General features: G+C 39.5%; 1 protein-coding gene across 2 annotated transcripts in view; it reads right to left on the reverse strand.

Annotated features, from left to right (window-relative positions):
* The window catches only part of DNAJC16 (DnaJ heat shock protein family (Hsp40) member C16), a 42,456-nt gene extending 27,345 nt beyond the window's left edge, over window positions 1-15,111 (reverse strand). The window contains exons 1-4 of one of the 2 annotated variants that reach the window (XR_013171252.1): window positions 14,783-15,111; window positions 12,810-12,994; window positions 9,396-9,462; window positions 7,493-7,832 (exon numbers count right to left, since the gene is read on the reverse strand). Coding sequence is in view for 1 of the 2 variants with exons in the window: in XM_077151197.1 (XP_077007312.1) it covers window positions 7,493-7,832; window positions 9,396-9,462; window positions 12,810-12,976 (574 nt within the window). In the remaining variant the exon portion in view is untranslated. The remainder of the gene's footprint in view (window positions 1-7,492; window positions 7,833-9,395; window positions 9,463-12,809; window positions 12,995-14,782) is intronic. The other variant, XM_077151197.1, reaches the window with a different exon arrangement.
* Between the last annotated feature and the right edge of the window lie 1,063 nt (window positions 15,112-16,174).

Genomic DNA, 16,174 nt, shown 5'->3' on the forward strand with positions numbered 1-16,174 from the left:
TACCAAGGGACTGAGAAAACCTTCTAGACTGAAAGGGGGAAGAGAGAAACGAGACAAAATAAAGTGTCAATGGCTGAAAGATTCCAAACTGAGTTGAGAGGTTATCCTGGAGGTTATTCTTACACATTATACAGATATCAATTTTTAGTTAAGGTATAATGGAGAGGCTGGAGGGAAGTACCTGAAAATGTAGAGCTGTGTTCCAGTAGCCATGTTTCTTGAAGATGATTGTATAATGATATAGCTTTCACAATGTGACTGTGTGATTGTGAAAACCTTGTGCCTGATTCTCCTTTTATCTACCTTATGGACAGATGAGTAAAACATATGGATTAAAAATAAATAAATAATAGCAATTTTTTTCTTTTTATTTCTTTTTCTGGATTGATGCAAATATTTTAAGAAGTGATGGTGGTGATGAATATACAACTATATGATGATATTGTGAGTTAGTGATTATATACCAAGAATGGAATGATCACATGGTAAGAATAATCATGTTTATATGTTGTTATGTTTTAAAAAATTTTTTAAAAATTATATGAGCTGAAGACTAAGAATACAGTAGGTGCACACATTGTGAGGTCTGGTCTCATCTAAAGATGAAAGAGATCATCTAGGGAGGTCAACTGGCCACACAGCAAAGGCCCAAGGATGGAATTAGTATTTCTTGAGCCCTTTCTCTGTGTTGAGTTTTATGTACATTTTCACTTCTCACTCTCACCCCTGCCCTGAGTGGTGGGTACTGTCATCTTCATATATGAGGAAATGGATGATTGGAGAGGTTGAGGAAAATTTAACCTGGTGCCACATGTTTAATGTGCAGTAGAACCAAGATCTGAATCCAGGCCCATGTGACTCCAAAGTCTGGGCTCCTTACTGCATCCAGTGACCTTCAGCTTTGGGTTGTGAACATGGAAAGGATCAATTTCTTAGAGACTGACTCGTCCTAAATAACTGCTTCAAGGACTGCTCCATTTGGATATCAATTTACTATGTGACTCTGGGGAATAGGCCTTCTACCTGACTGTGAGATTTGTGGGGACCTGAATTAATCTGAGAGGTGGCTGGTGGACCTGGAATCGGGGCTTGTGAGGTGGATGGTCTCAGGAGAACAAAGGAGTGCTCACCTCCTCACCCTCTTTGGGCTGCCTTCTCAGGGAAGCGTCTCTGTCTGCTCTATTTAAACCTGCCACTTTTTATCCTGGTCCTCTCATGACCCATTTCTGCTTTATCATTAGTTATCACCATCCGACCGACTTATATTTTATTTATTTGTTGGTTAGTCTCCTGTCTTTAGAATGAAGCTCCATGAGGGCAGGAATTTGGGACTTTTGTTTATTGCTATATCCTGAATATATAGAAGAGTTCCTAGCACTTGGTAGGTGTGCTGTTTTGAAGCCATTATGTACCCCCCAGAAAAGCCATGCCCTTAAATTCTCATTTAATATTGCTGGTGTGATATTTTTAATTGTTTCCATGGATATGTGTCTCCACCCATTCAAGGTGGGGTTGCTTACTGGAGCCCTTTAAGAGGGATTTTTCCATTTTGGAAAAAGCTCTAGAGCCACCAGAATCAACAGAGCCACCAGAGCCACCAGAACAGACAGAGCGCCAGGAAAGCCACTGAAGAACCCTGGAGAGAGAGCTTGCAGGTGTCACCATGTGTCTTTCCAACTGAGAGAGAAATCCCAAACATTATCAGCCTTTTTGAACCAAGGTACTTTCCCCAGATGCCTTAATTTGGACATTTTTATAGCCTTGCCTTAATTTGGACATTTTCACGGCCTTAGAACTGTAAATTTGCTACTTAATAAATTCCCTTTTTAAAAAGCTGCTCCATTTCTGCTATATTGCATTCCGACAGCTTGCAAAGTGGAACAGTAAGGATTCACACTTTCTTTTTTAACAAATAAAGTATTTGAAGTCAGAATACAGATTCAAATTCAGATTCAGCATAAGCCTGGCTAGACGGAAGACAGACATGCCCAGAATCCAAGTGAAATTTAGTAGCAAACTTAAAAAAAGAAAGGTTTTTTTTTTTCAGAAACATTATTTGATTTTTACAGGGACTGCTGTTTCTTGCTAATTTGTATATTTGGGGGAATTAAAAATACTATGATTTTCTCTTCTTTCTGAGGTTTTAAGAGTATCTTCTTTCTGTTCAATTATAAATATCTGTGTTGTACCTATTTTGAGGTGCCAAATTATATTTGCTGTCATAGGCATTGTAAAGACATACATCTTTTAGGAAAATTCTTTCTCTTTTTCTCTCTGTAGTGTGCACAAACTCATTTTTTCTCTCAACCTTTAAATGTGCCTTAAGAAATGGCACAGAGTTAACTAGAAGAACATGCTACCATGAAATCTGGCTAAAAACAAACTTGTAAATAAAACTACAAAGATGCAAAATGAAATGAAACAAAACAAAATTAAGATCAGAGAGCTAAAACAGAAAAAAAAAAGTTTTTACCAACATCTAGGCAGACTCTTCCAAAAGAGGAGCAAATTGTTCCCTTCTTAGTACTTCCTTGAAAGAGAAGAATTACCATTTTAACCAAGAGTCACAGTGAGTCATCACTGTGCATAATCATCCAAATGGGGTTCCCCTAAACTGGATATGTGACTTCAAGATGCTCTTTAACTGTCAGAGGTAATTCTGAGCAATATAACCCATGTTTCTGACCCACTGTCTTTATCTTTGACACAGTAGTAATGATAGCTGATCTTCCCAGCAAACACTGAGTGTTATGTGATGATTGGTGTCACTTATTTCAATTTCCTGGGCCCAGGGACCAATGGTGAAGAGAATGGATTCTGGATTTGGACTCCTGGGTCCATATATGCAACCCTGCTGCTTACGAGCTTAGTTCTTTAACCTTCCTGTGCCTTGGTTTCTGCCGTGTAAAATAGGGAAAACGGTGGTCTTTCCCTTATTGGATTGTTTGCAGGGGGGAGGTCAAGATCATCCAAACAAAGAATTTAGCACTATGCATGCCAAATGAAACGCTCAATAAAAATTATTAATTATTATATGCACTTCAGCGTCTAATACAGTACTTGGCACATAGAAGTTGATCAAGAAAAAAACTTTTAAATGAGAATACAGAACAAATTCCTTGTCAACCTCTACTTACTTTCTTAGTACTATATTATTCTGCACTTGCAAATGTGTGGTTGTTAATTTTCTGCGCAAATATATTTTCTCTTCGAGTAACTGTTAAGCTCATCAAGGTCAGGGACTGTGCTGACATATTTCTGGGTACTCCTCTATGGCATGGGCATCTGTCTATAAATCAGATGATTTTGCGTGTTGGTTATTATAACCAGAGTATGCATGACTGTGGAGTCCTCCTAAATAGTTGCAACATCCCTCCTCAGGTAGAATGCTCTATTTGGTTCATGTACTATACAATTCAGGTATTTTATGTTATTTGGTGATCATGTCTAAGCTTCCCAAGATCACTCAGCTAATCTTCAAGAATGTCTACTTTTTCTGACAGCTCATAATGGGAACGTTTTCTATATTGTCTTCAGGGGTGCTGCTGCCTCAACGAGTCAGGGCACAGCCACGGATACTCTCCCTGATCTCTAGCTTGATGTCACCGAGCTGTAAGCAAGTAGAATTCAGTTCTCAGGAATTCAACCAATCCGAATGTTCCAAAGAAGAAACAGCCTACAAACTTAATTAATCTAATAAATTTAGTCGAAACTTATCTTCCAGGGGTGAAGGTGTGACTAGCCTAAAATATTCAATTAATATGAGTTCTATGGATCTAATCTTCAAGATTGTCTACTTGTTCTTGCCATTTTGACTCCTAATTTTCTACCATTTTATAGCATAGCAACTCAAAAGAGTGGCATGGTCTTCAAACATCAAAGACTGAAGAGCACTGAAAGGCAGTACAGCAGTGAGATTCAATGCATGGGCTGCAGAGCCAGACGGTCTGGCTGTACATCCCGGCTCTGTCGAACAGCAACTGGATGACCTTGGTCAAGGGACAAGGTTGAGTTAAGTATCTTATTTATAAAAGAGGGATGACAATAATAATGATCTCACAGGGCTACTGTTTAATGCAGTAATACCTATAATAGTGCTTGGAATATGGTAAACTCTCAATAAATACAAGCTATTATTATTATGTCTGTATCATGATTTTTGCCTCATCACTCAGTAGTATCCAAATTTTAGCTGTTATTGCAAACCATTTCTCCCCAAATTCAACTCTTCCCTACTGTATTTCCTGACTACCCAGTAGCTCAAGTCAGAATGCAGAGTCAACCTTGACCCCTTCTCCCTCCTTTCTCACCTTAAAATAGTGTGCTGGTTTGAATCTATTATGTACCCCAGAAAAGCCATGTTTTAATCCTGATCCAATCTTGTGGGAGCAGCCTTTTCTTTGAATCCCTATTCAGCACTATTGGTTGGAATCACTGATTAGATTATCTATACAGTGATGTGGCGTGCCCAATTGTGGGTGTGACCTCTGATTAGAGGGAGATGGGACCCCACCCATTTCAGCTGAGTCTTGATTAATTTACTGGAATCTTTTAAGAGAGGAAACATTTTGGAGAGTCAGAAAGGACAGAGTCTGGAGATACAAGGGAACCTCGAGAAATGACAGAAGCCTCAGAGCTGACAGAAACTTCACAGCAGCGCTCACACAGATGCCACATGTAGAGAACAGATAGGGATGTTTGGAGTTGCTCGGAGCCCAGCAGATGTTACCATGAGATGTTAAACAAGCCAGAACCTGGAGAGAGCTAAGGGAAGCCAAGAATGAAAGCCAGCCCTGGAGAAGTAAAGTGAGGAACCTCCACAGGAATAGCAACAGAGCCCAGAGCAATGGACCAGTGTAACTTCCCAGCTGACAGAGGTGTTTGCAGATGCATTGGTCTTCCTTGAATTCAGGTATCTTTCCCTGCAGGCCTTAGTTTGGACATTTCCACAGGCTTAGAACTGTACACTTGTAACTTATTAAATTTCCCTTTTTAAAATCTGTTCAGATCTGGTACATCACATTCCAGAAGCTTGCAATCTAACACAAATGGTCTCCAGGACCCAGTCCCTCTAGGCCACCATAATCCTACCCCTGAATGTTCTATCCCTGCCCACATCTCTCTAGTCACTGCCCTAGCTCAGGCCAGTGGTTGTCCTCTAGCTAGGGCTGGTACCCTCCCTGCCTCTATCTTCAACCACTTTAACACATCCTTTCCACTGCTTTAACCTTCTGAGGTGTAAATTTGCTTAGCTCACTCCTCCACGTAAAAACTTTTCGTGACTGTATTACACATGATAAAATAAAGTCCAGTTCCCTGGAGCTGGGAGTTGAAGGCTCCCAGCAGGCCCTTCCTGTTCCTTCTCTCCTGCCCACAGCCACACCAGTTGCACAGAGCTGCTGGCTGTTCTGAGGACACTCCATTCTTTCTTTTTCTGCATACACTGCTTCCCTCTGCCTGTAATGCAACACCTCCATTTTTCTTTCCAACCAATTTCTAATCACCTTTCAAAGCTCAGCTCAAAAAAATGAAAATAAAAAAATAGTGAGGTGAAGAAAATAGACTAATGCATTTAAGAAAGATTTTCAAAAGGGGTTCATAAAATAGACATTTTTAAAAAATGGACTTCTACAAACCAGAAAACCCAGTTAAGCAGAAATTATCTAAGGTCCATTTATTAAGTGCCTAGTGTGTATTAGGCACTTGATATAGATTTTTCACAGTTAATCCTTATAATGATCCTGTTCCTTTGGCATTATCATCCCCATTTTAAAGATGAAGAAACTTGGGTTAAGTAATTTGTCCAAGCACACAAAGGCAGTATTGATGGTTGAGATTTGAACACTGGTCTGACCTCAAAGCTTGAGGTCATGACTAGTTCACTATGCTCACTACAATGTTTATGCTTGCCTTGCATGCTTTAAATGCAATTTTAGCCTTGACATGACTTTAGTGTAAATGTATTGCCATCCTAAACCAAGCAATTGTTTAATGTTTATATGCTGCTGTTGGGCCTTAATTTCAGCTCCTAAAGAGGTTCAGCAATTTTCAATATACCACCTAGCATGGCATAAAATGCAATTAGAAACTTAACAGGGCTTTGAGACAAAGAAGCTGTTCAACCCACTGGCTTCTAACTGATCTCAACTTCTCATTCATTCATTTATGCACCAACAGCAAGCATCTACTGACTGCCTACAGAGCACGAGGCACTCTATTTAGTTTATTTACTCATCTTTCTCCAAAAGTGTCTTTCTTCAATCTCGAGAAAGCACTTTGGCAAACTTGAGTGCCTCAACACTTCTGGATAACAGGTGAAGTTTTCTGATTTAGAATAAATGGTGTTCAGCAATATGCTCTCAACAGGAAACCCAAGACCTCAGCCCCTATGGCTAAGTTTGTACCTTTTTAGTTCTCAAAAATAGGTCTGCTAATGCCTATAAAACATACCTACACAACTTTGGGGATATCCTCTGTGCTGGTTTGAAACTGTTATGTACCCCAGAGAACCCATGTTCTTGTGGGGCAGACCTATTACAGGATGGGACCTCTTGATTAGATTATTTCCATGGAGGCATGACCCCTGTCCATTCAACGTGGGTCTTAATTAGTTTAGTCCAGTCCTTAAAAGAGCTCACGGAGAAAGAAGAGCTCAGAGCTGACACAGAAGAGTAGATGATAGACACAGACATATGAAGATGCCTGGAGAGCTAATACACATAGCAGACACAGATATTAAGTGATGCAGAAGGAAAGTCCTCCATCAGAAACCAGAAAAACCCATAGGAGCTGAGAGAGACATTTTGAAACCAACCCAGGAGGGCCAGCAGACATTGCTGTGTGCCTTCCCATGTGACAAAGGAACGTGTATATTGCCCTCCTCTGAGAAAATATACCTTTTCCTCTGAGAAAAGGTATTTTTTTGATGATACCTTAATTTGGACATTTGTCACGGCCTTAGAATTGTAACTTGTAACTTAACAAATCCCCTTCATAAAAGTCAATCCATTTCTGGTATATGGCATTCTAGCAGCTTTAGCAAACAGAAATAACCCCGCCAGGAACATTAAAATTTTTCTGGGACTATATGGCAAATGTGGAAGAAGGAAAGGCTCATCTGTGACTGAAAGTGGTATCTCATGGCCATTACAGAATGAAATTACAAATAGCATCAGAATTATCTGCCAACCACACTGACATCAAAATTGATGTCTCAGGAATGCTTTGTTCAACCAATAATTTTTGATCTTCTACATTTTAGGCCCCCACCTAGATAGTAGGAGGCTATAAGAATAAAACTTTAAGTTAGAAAAGCAAAATGAAAGTGGCTTATACATCTCCTCTCTGTAAATGCTTCCCTGGAAAAAATCAATCACCATGAATTTGGGAGGATAAATAACATTAACTATTCCCCAGTCTCCCACAGAATTTAAGAGATATAAACACCACCTGCTCCTAAATAAACCTCTATCAATGAATAAAATTATCTTACCCAATCCTTCAAGTTCTTGGACTACTTCTTTCCAAACAGGCTCTATATGAATACAGCTAAAGCACCAATCGGAGGTGACCTTAATGAGGTAGGGTTTCTTGAAGCTATCTGGAACCACTTCGTTCACATAATGTGAAAAATGCAATAAATACTTTTCATCAATTGAGTCCCGTCGCTCAGAATTAAAAGGGAAATGAAAAAAAGATTCATCAAAATAAAAATTTTCATGGAAATGGCGAAAGCGATATTCTCGCTGCTGGTGCTGCTTCTGGTAGCCCTGGTTCTCTCCCGCGTCTCCAAAGTGGTCATAATTTGACCTCTTTTCTTCATTGGAAAGAATCTATAAAGAAAGAAAAAATCAGTAAGAAATTATGGAAAAAAAGAAAAAGGCTTACCCACAGAAATTTTCTGTAGACAATTTAGAAGATGTAGGGAGAAAATACATGTAAAGATTGTGACATGATATTCTGAACATATTCATTCAACATACCAAGAAATTCTTCTCTCAATAGAAACTTCAGCATTAATGATATTGAGCTATGACTTGAAAATCATCAGCGTAACAAATACAACTTAACATAACATTGATTCCCAAGGTTTAATTACAAGAAAATCAGCTTAGTCATCAGATGAGTTAGAATAACTGAAACCAAGAAATGAAAAGTTGTGAACACTAAGAACCTACAGAATTGAGTTCAGCGTCTTGTATGATAGCTGACTTTTTTAAAATTTAATTTTTATTGCGAAAAATAACATATATACAAAAAAAATCAAACCCCATAATCTCAAAGCACACCACAACGATTGGCTGTAGAACAGGTATCAGATTCCACAATTTTAGGTTTTTCCTTCTACCTTCTCCAAGACATTGGAGACTAAAAGAATTACCAATATAATGATTCAGCAATCATACTCATTTGTTAAATCCTATCTTCTTTGTTATAACTCCACCTTCTCCTTTGATCTTTCTCCCAATCTTTAGGGGATTTGGGCTATGCCCATTCTAACTTTTTCATGTTGGAAAGGGCTGTCAATAATATGGGATAAGGGGGTGGAACTAGTTGATGTCTGGAGAGACTGACCCCTCTCGGTTTCAGGACTTATCTGGCCTAGGAACCTATCTGGAAGTTGTAGGTTTCTGGAAAGTAATCATAGTGCATGGAACTTTTGTAGAATCTCAGATAAAGCCCTAGGTGTTCTTTAGGGTTGGCAAGAATGGTTCTGGTAGGGGGTTGGCAAACCATGACATTAGCAATGTCTAGCTGAAGCTTGCATAAGAGTAGTCTCTCAACTCTATTTGAACTCTCTCAGCCATTAATACTCTATCTGTTACAATTCTTTTCCCCATTTTGGTCAGGAAGGCATTGAGTTGACTTTTTTTTTAATTTAAAAATAACTCTGAAGTCTAAAACTGGAGAATGTGTTTTATGATGAGGTATCATCCCATGAGCTAAGCACATTACCCTGAACAGACTCAGGAAGCCATGGGCTTATCTCCTCTGTATATTCCAGACCAACCTACTTAAATGACATGTTGGAAAACTGTTGAAACCTTGTGTTTTAATGTATTTGTAACCGTGTGTTATTTTAACAAATATAAGAGAACTGGCCTGTGATTCTTTAGTATGAGTTTCTAGAAAAGCAATAGAGACATATATTCAGGGTAATTCTACAATTCCAATTAAAATTAATAGGTTTTTATTTTCAAGAGATAAAATGTTTGGGTGCTTGTTTTGTCAAACTGGATGTGTTTTGTCAAACTGGATGTATCGCTTCTACCATAATCTAGGAACTAGAACAAAAGTATGTGGAAAATGCCCCTGTTGAGAAGACTTTACAAAGTGATCACATAAGGCATATTTTATAAGAGCTAATAGATGCATCACAGAATTTGGCACAATACCTCATAAGCCTTGCTAATTTGAATGAACTTGTCTTCTGCTCCAGGATCTTTATTTTTGTCAGGATGCCTGAAACACAAATGGGCAAGCAGTGAGAATGGATTTAATTTTTACACATGGTCAATTAACTTGTACACACAGTTCACTACATTAGAGGCAAATGGAAGGTCATTTTGTTAGGACAGTTTCTTAAAATAAATGGCAGAAGCCATATCAGTTGCTTCACATGACTATAATAAATGAAACTGTGCAATAGGCAATTTCTACCCAAATCATTCCATCTGGGTACATGTTCAAAGCACCCGTGAATACTGTGGTTTTTCACTAAAGAAGGTGGGATATGTGCATGTCTTTATACTGATTTGAACACTGCTGATGCTAGCTCAAAGCTAAAGCAACTTATCTAAGAAATAGTTTTTAGAATGCACTGTGAATTTGTTTAGTAACAACAGTATTCCAAATAGTACCTTGCTGTTGCCTTTTAAGTGGGAACATTTTAGTTTTCAATATTATTACCCTGGTTATCCCAGGGTATGGCTATGATTCCATTTTCCCTACAAAAGGATAATGATATCCAGGTCACATTCTCAAAATAAATGGTATAGTTTATTGCAAAGTTATTTCAATTATTAGACAGAACTAAATCTTCAATATTTGCTATTAAACACAGCCAGCAATTAATTGTATCTATCAAGCTGTAATATATTATTATGTTATTTGTAAAATATCACTACGTTATACCATTTCAGCTTTTGGGATTTTAAAGTACTGGGAAATAGTGGCTGGGTTTTACTTCCTTGGAGCCCTCTAAGATCTAATCAGTGTTTTACCAGCGGATTTTTCAATGTTCACTTTTAAGACACCCTGTATCAGGGAGCATGTTCTTTGTGTAATCTTCTGCTAACTTCTGGAAAATCTCCTCTAAACAAAGATTTTGGAAACAGAAGTAATCCACAGGGAAGCAAATTACTATTAAAAAAGCACTAAGTAGGGCAGGCTACAGTGGTTCAGTGGCAGAGTTCTCAACTGCCTAGCCGGAGACCTGGGTTCGATTCCCAGTGCTTGCCCATGTTAAAACAAACAAACAAACAAACAAAAAAACCACTAAGTACATTGGAATAAAACAAATCTACACCCTGACTAACTTAATCTAGCAGGAATATGTTTGAATAAATTATGCCACACATTCTAATTTCTCTAAATATTAAAGAAATTTCAAAATGCTGACTGTTGAATTTAAACATCATTTCTCCTTTAACTCTAATATTTGTTATGACTCTTAATGGGGGGGATATCAGCTAGGTATAATGAAAATAGTATGACATAAGGAAACAAGATGGTGGTCAAAACATGTTTCTGGATGACCAAAAAAAAAAAAAAAGTGTTTTCAATATTCAAACTTGGGCTAAAGGTTGAGAAGACAAAAATTATGCAATCATAAAACAGATGACTTAACATGTAGAACTCTGTAGGGGAAGTACACTGGGAAGAGGCTCTTAGGGAGATGGAACCAAAGAGGGAATCTTGAGGGCTGTTTGAAACCACAAGTCCTGAAACAGAGGAAGCCAAGGCTCAAGAACAGGGAGGAACCATAAGACAATTTTGGCTTCTAAAGGAATATTTTCCTAATTGCAGGAAGACACAAAGTTGAAACATTTAGAAGATGACAGATTCAGCCCTAGGAAAGTACTGACCAATGCTATTTTCAGTGCATGTAAAATCATTTCTTGAACCAAAGTGCCTATCCTATAAATTTCAAAGTGAAGAAAATACCGTACTTGGTATTGACTATTTAATTATCTCTAATGGAATAAAGAGATACGCCTTATGCCTAGAGGTATTTTGTAGATGGGATCAGCATCAACAATCTGTTGCCCTTAAATAAAGGAGATTACTCTCAATAATGTGGATTGGCCTAATCCAATCGGAAGTCCTAATGGGGAGAAATGAATACCAGAGATTAGGAGTTCTGCCTTAGTCAACATCGCTCTCACCCGAATTTCCAGCCTCTGGCCTGCTCTGTGAATTTGGACTTGCCTGCCCCCATAACCATGGGAGCCAATTTCTTATAATAAATCCACATATACAGGCTGTTGGTTCTGTTTCTCTGAAGAATCCTGACTGATAAGATTGTCATAGCCAAAACAACACAAAAATAGCACCGTGGAAGTACAAGGTAAAGTAAAAATGCAGACAGTCACTAAATGACCTCTATGTATTTCTATGATGGTGAATTACTCCTAGAGAGAATCTAATTAAGGAAGAGAAGCATATGACTCATTTAATTAATGAAATAACACTCTTTTCAGCTCTGGAAGACAGAAAAGTCAAAGCTGTACATTTTAATAGATCCTGCATACTCAAGCTATCATTTCTGCTTTTCTTAAAATGTTGCCAAAGGCTGTACCCTGTCCAAAAGAATACTGCTACCTTACAATTAACTGCAGATTTATATAAATTTGCTTTAAACATAGAGTGGCAAAAATGATGTAGAAAGCAACTTCGGAATTAACAACCCTGAACCTCAATTTTCTCATCTAAAACAGGAATAATATCCTCCTTACAGTGTAATTACAAGGCGTAAATTAGGTAAAAAGCGTAGAACCTGAAGCCTAGCATACAGCAGGTGCTCAGTGTTGGTTCTATCATTCTTTTATGGTTGTTTCATCCAGTCTGTGTCCTTCCCCAGCTCTTCCTCTTGCTCTGCTTCTCCAGCTATAGAATTCAACGCTTCTGTTTCTTTGGCATGGCCAAAACATCAGTGGAAGCTACCAAATACATTTGGCTGAAATAAATTTTTCCTGCTAATTTACAAACATGTGTATATTCTCCTGCATATACTCTATCTACAGGTAAAGTTATAATTTTTTTCCCTTAAGGTCATTTTTTAAAGTAACAACTCAGTTACTGAATACTCTTTTCCAACTAAGGGTGAAAATCAAGCTCTTGCTCTAGAAATAATTTTAAAAGCTTAAGAAGTTAATAATTTAGAGAACAAGATTGGAAGGTGTTTCATTAAGCAATTATACGATACTCATAAAAAATTACATCATGAATAACATATGTTGGGATGGGTAGCTTACCCACTGTTTATAGTGTTTTTTAAAATTAAAACTCCCATTCTACTTTAACATTAGATATGCTAAGGCAACATCTTAGATATTCTAAGGCAATTCTCCAAGTCCAAGAATTCCTAAGAGGGGGTTTCATAAATCACATAGGTTTAATGGTATCACTCAAAATTACATAATAATATAAACGTTAGTTCTTCCACATAAAATATTTTAGACACACACACATATATATATATTGAACACAGAGACTGAGACAAATAAAAGCTACTCATAATTTAGGTTTCATTCCCCTCCTAAAACTCTTTAGCTTATATTAAACTGCTATTTCTTTGTTTCACCTACCATTCCCGGGCGAGCTTCTTATAAGCCTTTTTAATATCTGCCTGATTGGCTGTTCGGCTGACCCCTAGGACTTTGTATGGGTCAAAATCCAACGCAGACAGAATTTGCAGGATCAGAACCAGAACTATCAAGAACTGCCAGGAAATGCTCAACTTTTTCACTTCCATTTCTCTTCCTTTCCAGAGCTGAAATGATTGAAGAGGCAGTAAGTTTCAGTGGCAGAAACCTGGATAGTCTTGCTCTTTAGGTAAAGGCTTAAGATATAGGGATGGAAAAAACAAAACAAACACAAGATATTTTGCTGGAAAAGTGTCAAGCTGTTTGATCATATCTTTTAAATCAACAATCTTGCCATGAATTTTGAATATCACAAAATAAGAACTACCACAGATGAAAAAGATGACTATTAAGAATAGCACATCTCCAGAATCCTCAGCTTAGAAAAGTTTTAGAAATGACTAAAAATGAATGAGATGAAGAAATAATAAGTGGATGTTGGAAAACATAATAGGAAAATAAGGCGACTACGTTTCAAATACACTAGTGAACTTATTCTGACAATAACAGCTTAAACTTATTTTCAGATTAGTCACTGAGCACATGCTACAGAAACTTCTGAAGTCATAAGATTTGCCACTTGCTAAACTACAAAAATGAGATAGTTGTGGCCTTCCTGGGCATTGAAGAAAGTACAAATATTAAAGCGAAAAACTTAAAAAAAAAAAACCCTTACAGTAAGACTTAGTATGCCCCAAGTCCATTTTTTCTCACCACATGCACTCAAACAGGAAAACCAGAGAAACTGCTCTCTAATTTAATAATCAACAATATGGTTACTATAAATCGAGATCTCAAATGAGAAATAAAAAGTGATGAGGAAAAAATGTGGTTTTTTTCACATACAGTGGGATTAACTGCAAAGACTATAAAGCAGAAGTGGTCTTAATGTATATTATGTTCCATCGCTGGTATATGCAGTGATTGAATTCATTACAGGTTTTGGAAATAAACGTGGCAGGTTAATCAATAAGGTACTGCTGGTATTGCCCGGGCCTTTACATTCGAGGATTGTGAGCTCTGTGATTTTTCAAAGGCCGTATCTATCCTGAATTCTTTAATAAATTAAGGTTTTAAGGTTCAAGTCTCTAACGAGACAACCCACTTAAGAGGGACAAAGCTGTCTTATGGGGGATTTTGACAAGTAGAAGTCTAATGCTGCCTGGGAGTCATCACAAAACCGACAAATCTGAAGATCCAAGTTTAGGACTGCATGAGAGAACAGCAGCCAAAAGACTAACCAGTTTCTTCCTTGTTTAAAGCAACCTATTTTGTCCTATAGTGCTCTGGAGCCTTCAGCACGCTAAAAACGGAAGGTGATTGTGGCTACTGGGCTTTGGAATCAGACTAGGGTTGGAATCCATCCTTCACCACGTCCTGACCTTGCGCAACTTAATTATAAGCTTCAGTGTCCTCATTCATAAAATGGGAATAAATAGCACTACCTCGAAGGATGGTCATGGGGATTAAACGTACGTAAAGGATTTACTGAGGTCAAACAATAAAAAAGAAAAAAGACAGTTATTATCACCACAGACAGTACAATCACTTCATCAGTCCCCTCTTCAATTAGAGGGCCCAAGAGGCAGGGGGTTGTGAAGTTCTGCTTGTGATCTCGCAGGAAACAACCTGCCCAACAGGTAGACTGCCCGCCCTCGGGGAGCACCCCCGATACCAAGCAGCAGCTCCCAGAAACACGCTCCGTGCCCCTCCTCGAACTCCCGCCGGAGGTCGCAACCCTCCGGGAGACCGCCCCCTCCCCCGCCGCCCCCCGAGAGCGCCTGGGCGGGCCAGTAACTCCGGGTTCCGCCCCAGGCCCAGACAGGACCAGGAACGAGAAAGAACTGACAGCTGATCCCTGAGCTTGCCGGCCCCGCCGCTCCGTGGCTCCGCGCGTCACGCAGGGAGGTAGTTACCGGGAAAGGGAACGGGCCTAACCGGTTGTAGCGTCCGCCCTCTTGTAAGTCCGGGTTGGGAGACTTGAGTCCACACCAGCGTTTGCTCAGGCCCGGGGAGGGGAAACTGGAGGGGACGAGCCGAAGGAGAGCCACGTGACCTTTAAAGGCCCAGCGCACAGAAGGCGCAGACAAGAAGACCGACGGCTTCTCGTCTACGAATCTGTTTTGACCCTGGTCACTCGCCGTTCGCGCGTGGACATGGTGCGGTTGCCATAGGGACGACGCGCGCGCTTCGGCAGGAGCCAAAAGCGATGGTCGTGACCAAAGAGGCCAAAACGTGCCTCCTAGCGAGGCGAAGTCGCGATGCATGATGGGACGACAGAAAGACCTCCCGATCCAGGGAGGGGTTTCTACTTTCACTAGGAGGTGTCTCTCTTCTAGCAACAGTTGCTAGGGTGGGGAAGCAATCGCTGGTCCCTGCTCTCTTTAACCCTATTCATAGAATCCTATAGCGTCAGACTTGGAAGGAACCTTGGGGATCCTTTCTAGTCCACCTCTCCTTTGTATTGCTGGGAAACTTGAGGTCCAGGGAACAAGGAACAGGCCAAAGGTCACACAGCAATTCAGTAGAGAGCATAGGTTTAGACTCCAGGACTCCTAATCCCATTGACCATAAAACGAGCTCCACCCTAACATGTGTCAGGCCCTGGGCTAAGCACGGGAAGGGGAGGGGCTCAGGTGAATGAGGCAAATTTCTGAGTCAATAAGATGGGTTCCTTGGGGATCTAAAAGATTTCATATCCCCCTGCACTGTTTTTATTTTTTCCCTCCTTATCCACTATTTAAAATATCATATCTTTTATTTATACTCTTTATGATCTATCCCCTCTTCCCCTACTGCAATGGAAGCCTCTAAGGGCAAGGTTTTTTGTCTGTTTTGTTCACTTCTGTATTCTCCGTGACAGCACAGATCTTGGCACATACAGGCCTTGAACAAATATGAGTTGAATAAATGAGTGAGTGGGTCTGGCTGAGGTTTTGCTTAAGGAGATTACATTCTAAAATGGGCTCTTGGTTAAGAGGGTTGGAGTTCAGTTTGGGTTTGATTCCTGCTTGCCTCTGTCACTTACTACCCTCGTGACCTTGAACCTCACTTCCCAGGGGCCACATCAGTCAAATGGGGGAAAAGACAACTTCTCTGGCAGGATTGTGGTGCGGAATCAGTGATGTCTATGTAAGGAGCACTCGGCTAGCATAGTCGGTGGAACATAGCAAATGCTCAGTAGAATAGGAGTAGTTATTTTTGAAACGTGCAAATGAACCATTCAAACTATGGGAGTTCAAAGGACTAGACTTATGCCAGCTTTTCTTTTTGGAAGGTATTAGGGTGGGAGGGAGGGAAGAGGGGAA

Source organism: Tamandua tetradactyla, chromosome 2 (genome assembly GCF_023851605.1).
Source record: "Tamandua tetradactyla isolate mTamTet1 chromosome 2, mTamTet1.pri, whole genome shotgun sequence".
In the NCBI taxonomy this organism is placed as follows: Eukaryota; Metazoa; Chordata; class Mammalia; order Pilosa; family Myrmecophagidae; genus Tamandua; species Tamandua tetradactyla.